Raw genomic sequence first — 8,143 nt, 5'->3', positions numbered from 1 at the left:
CAAAGAAGCTAGGATCCCAGAAAAGCTAAATCAGATTTTAAATTAAAGAAAACCTTGACCCAATGCCTATAAGTGACATGAACCAAAAGTTTAAAAACCCTTGACTCAATGATTATGGATAATCATAAACCAAAAATATAAAAACAATGACTCAATATCTATAATTGACATGAACCAAAGGTAGAAGCCATTATGTATCATCTATCCCAGAGTTGCATGATTATTTATAACCCTAGTCTAAATAGGATAATAACAAACATAATCTCTAGAATAATAACAATCTTAATTCAAATATAATAATAATAATAATATTAATGTAATTATAATTCTTAAAGAAAATAAAACCAAGAGTTTTAAAATAAATAAAACTACTAAACAATTAGAAAACTAGAATTACTAGGAAGTTAAACTTCAATTGAATTCTTCTGCTTTCTTCACATGAATTTTTGTCTAATCAAGCTCCCACTTCATATTTTGACAAGTAAAAATGTCACCAAGGATGTGTTATATCATTTCTTATCTATTTGATAGTCGTTACATCATTTGCCATGTCATTTTTAATTGCTACGCCATGTTTCTTACCTTAAGCTTCTATCTTCAACATTTTAAATGCTATCCATCCTACCACACTCTTGTCATAATCCTTCATTATTGAATGTCTTCCATGAATCACATCATTCCCCTTCTCTTCAAAAGGATTTATCCTCAAATCAAATCGTCACTTTCAGCGGAACATCTATTTTGGCTAGATGACATGATTGTAACTTGCAAAATACATTAGAAACGACCTTACACACTCCCTCATATGTTTTACTCATCTATAAAAAAAAAAGGCACCTAATCACTGATGTTTGCTCACTTTAATTTCATTTTTTCTTTCTTCCTTTTTTTTTTTCTAATTTACAGCTAAGCTTTGATACCAAATTGATACAAATCTCATAAATGAATTATGAGTCCCTACATGCAAACGAAGAAGCTAGAAATCCAAAAAAGCTAAATCAAATTTCAAATTAAAGAAAATCTTGACCCAATGCCTATAATTGACATGAACTAAAAGTTTAAAAACCCTTGACCCAATGATTATGGATAATCATGAATCAAAAGAATAAAAACAATTACCCGATGTCTATAATTGACATGAACCAAAGGTATAAATTGACGTCATACTCTAGAATAGAAAATAAGGAGAGTGATAATTCATATTTAAACGTCACAAAAAAAAAAAAAAACTCTTGATAAATTCATGAGTTCTCAAAAGAACCAAAAGAAAAGATCTCACAACTTCATTAAACCATTGTGTATCATCAATCCGAAGGTTACAAGATTATTTAAAGTCATAGTCTGAATAAGATAATAACAAACATAATCTTTAGGATAATAACAATTTCAATCTAAGTAAGATATTTATAATCTTAAATAATAATCCAAATATAATTATAATTCCTAAAGAAAATAAAATAAAGACTTTTAAAACAAATAAAACTCCTAAGCAACTGGAACACTAGAAATACTAGGAAACTAGACTTCAATTAAATTCTCTTACTTTCTTCACGTGAACTTTTGCCTAATCAAGTTTCCATTTCATAAATTAACAACTAAAAACGTCACCAAGGATGTGCCATATCATTTCCCATGTGTTCAATGCTCTCTACGTCATTTGCCATGTCATCCTCGACTGCCACATCATGTTTCATACTATTAGCTTGTGTCTTCAATGATTTCAATGCTATCCAGGCTACCACATTCTTTTCATAGTCCTTCATTATTGGATCACATGTTCTTGGTCTTCTATATGAGACCCTACACGCAAGAAAGGAAGCTAGGAACCTAGAAAAGCTAAATCAAATTTCAAATTAAAAAAAACCTTGACCCAATGTCTATAATTGACACGAACCAAAAGTTTAAAAACCCTTGATCCAATGATTATGAATAATCATGAACCAAAAGTATAAAAACAATGGCCCGATGTCTATAATAGACATGAACCAAAGGTATAAGTTGACGCCACACTGTAGAATAAAACAGAGATAGAGTGATAACTCATATTTGAACGTCACAAAAAAAAATATTCTTGATAAATTCATGAGTTCTCAAAAGAACCAAGAGAAAAGATCTCACAATTTCATTAAGCCATTGCGTATCATCTATCCGAAGGTTACATGAGTATTTAAATCCCTAGTCTGAATAGGATAATAACAAACATAATCTAAAGGAAAATAACAATCCTAATATTTAGGATAATAACAATTTCAATCTAAATAAGATAATAATAATTCTAATATAATTATAATTCCTAAAAAAAATAAAATAAAATAAAGACCCATAAAACAAAAAAAACTCCTAAACAATTGGAACACTAGAAATACTAGGAAACTATACTTCAATTAAATTCTCTTACTTTCTTCACATGAACTTTTGCCTAATCAAGTTTCCATTTCATATATTAACAAGTAAAAGCGTCACCAAGGATGTGCCATATCATTTCCCATGTGTTTGATGCTCTCTACGTCATTTGCCATGTCATCCTTGACTGTCACATCATGCTTCATGCCATTAGCTTGTGTCTTCAATGTTTTCAATGCTATCCAGGCTACCACATTCTTGTCGTAATCCTTCATTATCAGATCACATGTTATTGGCCTTTTATATGAGACCCTACACGAAAGAAAGGAGGCTATGAACCTAGAAAAGCTAAATCAAATTTCAAATTAAAGAAAACCTTGACTCAATGCCAATAATTGACACAAACCAAAAGTTAAAAAAACCTTGACCCAATGATTATGGATAATCATGAACCAAAAGGATAAAAACAATGACCCGATGTTTATAATTGACATGAACCAAAGGTATAAGTTCACGTCACACTCAATAATAGAAAAGATAGAGAGTGATAACTCATATTTGAACGTCACAAAAAAACTATTCTTGATAAATTCATAAGTTCTTAAAAAAACCAAGAGAAAAGATCTCACAATTTCATTAAGCCATTGTGTATCATCTATCCGAAGGTTACATGATTATTTAAATCCCTAGTCTGAATAAGATAATAACAAACATAATCTCTAGGAAAATAACAATCCTAATCTTTAAGATAATAACAATTTAAATTTAAATAAGATAATAATAATCCTAATATAATTATAATTCCTAAAGAAAATAAAATAAAAACTCTTAAAACAAATAAAACTCTTAATCAACTAGAACACTAGAAATACTAGGAAACTGGACTTCAATTAAATTCTCTTACTTTCTTAACATGAATTTTTTCCTAATCAAGTTTCCATTTCATTTATTAACAAGTAAAAATGTCACCAAGGATGTGCCATATCATTTCCCATGTGTTCGATGTTCTCTACGTCATTTGCCATGTCATCCTCAACTGCCACATCATGTTTCATACTATTAGCTTGTGTCTTCAATGATTTCAATGCTGTCCAGGCTACCACATTCTTGTCATAGTCCTTCATTATAGAATCACATGTTTCTTAGTCTTTTGTATGAGGCCTTACACGGAAGCAAAGGAAGTTAGGAACCTAGAAAAGCTAAATCAGATTTCAAATTAAGGAAAACCTTGACCTAATGCCAATAATTGACACGAATCAAAAGTTTAAAAACCCTTGACCCAATGATTATGGATAATCATGAATTGAAAGTATAAAAACAATGATCCGATGTTTATAATTGACATAAACCAAAGGTATAAGTTGACGCCACACTCTAGGTTAGAAAAGAAGGAGAGTGATAACTCATATTTTAATGTCACAAAAATGATATTCTAGATAAATTCATGAGTTCTCAAAATAACTAAGAGAAAAGATCTCACAATTTCATTAAGCCATTGTGTATCATCTATCCAAAGGTTGCATGATTATTTATATCTCTAGTCTGAATAGGATAATAAGAAACATAATCTCTAGGATAATAACAATCCTAATCTTTAGGGTAATAACAATTTCAATCTAAAGATGATAATAATAATCTTAAATATTAATCCTAATATAATTATAATTCCTAAAGAAAATAGACTAAAACTCTTAAAACAAATAAAACTCCTAAACAACTGGAACACTAGAAATACTAGGAAAGTTAACTTCAATTAAATTTTCTTACTTTCTTCGCATGAATTTTTGCCTAATCAGGTTTCCACTTCATATATTAACAAGTAAAAACGTCACCAAGGATGTGTCATATCATTTTCCATGTGTATGATGCTCTCTATACCATTTGCCAAGTCATCCTTGACTACCACATCATGTTTCATACCATTAGCTTGTGTCTTTAATGTTTTCAATACTAGCCAGGCTACCACATTCTTGTCATAGTCCTTCATTATTGGATCACATGTTCTTGGTTTTCTATATAAAACCCTACACGTAAGCAAAGGAAGCTAAGAACCTATAAAAGCTAAATCAGATTTCAAATTAAAGAAAACCTTGACCCAATGCCTATAATTGACACAAACCAAAAGTTTAAAAACCCTTGACCCAAAGACTACGGATAATCATGAACCAAAAGTGATGTATCTCTAACCACTTCAACATTTTCAGCCCCTAAGTTTTTAGCCATGCACCATTCGGCCCAAGCTAATGAAGGGAATGAGGGAAAAGCTCCATGCAAGCCCAAATAACCTTTGCCATCTCCAATTTGGTCCAACTTTACTTGTGGGTGCATTCTCATTACTTGCATCCAAGGCCTTAATGAAATAGAAGCTTAAATGAGTCCAAGAAGCCAACTACAAGCCTATTTTGAAGCCCAAGTAGAAGAAACGACCATCCATCACTTAAATTAGAGCCCAAGATGCCATGAAAGCCATTTAGTTGAATTGCAACTAAAGAGGAAGCAAGTAACTTTAGTTGGTGGACATAGTTCCACTTTTTAGGGAAAAGTTGTTCCTTTTTCATCATTTTCTTCATTAATATGGTATGACATTAGTTTATTTGATTAGCTAAGCTTAAATTAAGGCCATAACTTACTTGTCTAATTAATGGCCTATGAATGCTCACTTTGCCGCCACTTTCTCTTGTATATAAGTGTGGTTTTTTCACTTGTAAACTTTAGACTCCTTTGATAGTGAAAATTTCAAGCAAAGTTTTGTTAGCTTTTCTTTGTTTGTTCCTTTATCGAATTCATCTTAGAGGAAGAATTAGTGGTGGAAGATCCCAAGGTTGGTGGAACTTTCCTTTATGCCTTGGTTAATTTTCTTGTTACCCTTGAAATCCAAAGTGTGAAGATTTGAATGTGCGTTGTATGCCTTAGGTATTGTTCATAGTGTATGATTTTGCGATTTCTAGTTTTTGCCAGTAAACTTTGAAGCTAGTTTTGAATGTCTTATTAATTGAGTTTTGGTTGACATTATATACCGTTAGAAAGCTCTTTGAATGCTTTTTCCAATGATAAATAATGTACATGATTTGGAGTTCATTTAATTGGTTAAAATGGAAAGAAAAATTGATGTTGTATCAAATGAATAGTAATTTCCAGAATTGAGTTTGTGTGTTGTTGCATTGTCTTGATGGAAATACACTATTTGGTATCAGAGCCTAGGCTGTTTTTGTGATTTGTTGACTATAATCTTCTTCTCAGAGCTACTATTCAAGGTAAAATTTACTATTTACCATAAAGTTAGTGTCCACAAAACCTTAATTTACCTAAAACACAAAACTTCCTTAACCTAAACACTTACCAATACTCCCCCTAACCCTTTAAACACTTATAACCATTAGCCTTTACCCACTAGCCATTACCAAAAATGTCCCATAAAAGAACTTTATCCTCATCCTTCTTACCTCCTCATCTTTGGGAGTTTGCCCATACAACATTAAAAGAAGAGGTCAAAAGAGAACTTAAGGCCATTAGGGACCAATGAATCAAATGATGCAAATGATGAGAGACTTGATCCTCATTCAAAGTCGAGCACCTTTATCACAACCCCAAACTTCAACACAAAGCCAAATACCCCTTCTTCCACCTCACCCAACCCAACTACATCACCCAAGAAGACATATTAGACCTTTTCCTCCTCCTCCTAGACATACTAAGGAGGAATTGATAATTCATGATGACTCAAGCGAGGAAGAACAAGAGAGGCCACCTAGGAGAGAAAATGATGATGATAGGGGCATAAAGATTGAAATTTCAGAATTCGAAGGGAGTATGAGTCTGGATGATTTTGTTGATTGGTTACATGTTATAGAGAGAGTTTTTGAATATAAGGGCTATTCAGATAAGAAGAAATGTAAGCTTGTCATCTTGAAATTCAAGGATTATGCATCCTTGTAATGGAAAAATCTTAAGAAGCAAAGGGAAAGGGATGGTAAAGAGAGAGTGAGATCTTGGGAGAAACTAAAGAAGCTTATGAAGAGAAGATTCCTCCCAAAAAACCATAAACAAGATCTTTACCTCAAGCTACACATCTAAAGCGAGGAAATGATGGAGTAGAACATTACATAATGGAGTTTCAGAAGTTATTAATGAGGAGTGAGCTGCCAGAAGTGAAAGAGCAAACCATTGCAAGATTCATTGGTGACTTAAACCAAGACATTGCTCATATGGTGGAGTTGCAACCATATTGCACTTTTGAAAATGTTTGTAAGTTGGCTATTAAGGTGCAGAAGCAAAAGAAGGCCATGAAGTCCACGGTTGCCAAGCTATTTACCAAAGGGACTTCATTCTCCAAAGGTCCTTTTTTCAACAAGGGAACCACCTTTCAAAAGGGTTCCTCATCCAACTACAAGGCTGTCAAAACCACTTCCAAGGAGAAAGGGAAAGAAAAGGTGGTAGAACCTAGCAAGAACAAAGCAAAGATAGGAAAACTAGATCTCTCCAATAAAAAGTGCTTCAAATGCCAAGCCTATGGACACTTCCAAGCCAAATGCCCAAATAAGAGAGCTTTGTCATTGATGAAGATTCAAGCTATTAAAGAATCTCTTAAAAAAGATGAATAAAATGAAGATTATGGCCATAAAGACGAAGTTGCCGAAGAAGAAGAAGAAGAGGTCATGCAAATGGCTGATGAAGGAGAGATGTTATTCATTAGAAGAGCATTACATTCCAAGTCCCTTTAATATGAGGAACAAAGACTCCAAATTTTCCAATCAAGATGCAACATTGGAGGCAAAGTGTGTTCTTTGATTATAGATAGTAGAAGTTGTGAAAATGTGGCTACATCTATATTAGTAGAGAAAATTGGAGTGTTTATCATACCTTATCCTCAACCATATCAGCTTCAATGGTTGAGCAATGGGACCGCCTTCAAGTAGCCAAACAAGTACTTATTTCCTTCTCCATTGGTAAACATTACCAAGATGAGATTGTGTGTAATATAGTTCCCATATATGCATGTCATTTGTTGCTGGGGAGACCTTGGCAATTTGATAGAGAAGTGACTCATAATGGTAAAAAGAACACTTATTCCTTCAAATTCAAAGGGAAAACAATTACTTTGCTACCTTTTAGTCCCCAAGAAGCTAATAAGGCTATCAAAAGGAAAAAAAGCTAGAAAGGAGAGTATGTATATGAATGGGTAGCAAGTAGAAGAGGCTCTCTTGAGTTTACAACCTGTCTTTGCATTACTTATACTTGAAGGGGAGATCAAACACGAGAAGAAATAAGCTCATCCCTTAGTTCAATCTCTCTTGGTTGAATTTGAAGATGTGTTCCCACTAGAACTTTCATTCGGCCTCCCTCCTATAAGAGGCATTGAATATCAAATTGACTTGGTTCCAAGTACATCATTACCCAATAAGCCAGCCTATAGATGCAATCTCATGGAGACTAAAGAGTTGAAAAGACAAGTGGAAGAATTGATTGAAAAAGGTTTTGTGAGGCCTAGCATGAGTTTATGTTCCGTTCCAGCCTTACTTGTTCCTAAGAAAGATGGCTCATATAGGATTTGTGTGGATAGTAGAGACATTGACAATATAACATCAAGTATAGGTATCTTATCCCTAAACTTGATGACATGTTTGATGAGTTACATAGTGCTTGTGTCTTCCCCAAAATTGATCTAAATAGTGGCTACTATCAGATAAGGATGAAAGAAGGAGATGAATGGAAGACAACTTTCAAGACTAAAGAAGGTTTATATAAATGGTTGGTTATGTCCTTTGGCCTTTCAAATGCCCCAAGCACTTTTATGAGGCTT

General features: G+C 33.1%; 1 protein-coding gene across 1 annotated transcript; it reads right to left on the bottom strand.

Annotated features, from left to right (window-relative positions):
- Positions 1 to 1,392: 1,392 nt before the first annotated feature.
- On the bottom strand, positions 1,393 to 3,482 carry LOC123205661. The gene is made up of 2 exons (XM_044622681.1): positions 3,313 to 3,482; positions 1,393 to 2,655 (listed from the first exon to the last, which is right to left on the bottom strand). Exons 1-2 carry the CDS (start codon positions 3,465 to 3,467, stop codon positions 2,460 to 2,462), a joined length of 351 nt encoding a protein of 116 aa, XP_044478616.1. The 5' UTR covers positions 3,468 to 3,482; the 3' UTR covers positions 1,393 to 2,459.
- Positions 3,483 to 8,143: the final 4,661 nt, after the last annotated feature.

Source organism: Mangifera indica, unplaced genomic scaffold (genome assembly GCF_011075055.1).
Source record: "Mangifera indica cultivar Alphonso unplaced genomic scaffold, CATAS_Mindica_2.1 Un_0011, whole genome shotgun sequence".
In the NCBI taxonomy this organism is placed as follows: Eukaryota; Viridiplantae; Streptophyta; class Magnoliopsida; order Sapindales; family Anacardiaceae; genus Mangifera; species Mangifera indica.
This window is presented reverse-complemented; position numbering and strand designations above follow the sequence as displayed.

Excerpts from the sequence above, each read along its gene's own strand:
- LOC123205661 (XM_044622681.1), bottom strand. The coding sequence starts at position 3,467 with ATGAAGGACTATGACAAGAATGTGGTAGCCTGGACAGCATTGAAATCA. Across the intron at positions 2,656-3,312 it reads AATGATATGGCACATCCTTG|GGTCTCATATAAAAGGCCAA; the intron begins GTGACATTTTTA and ends TCTTTCGTGTAG.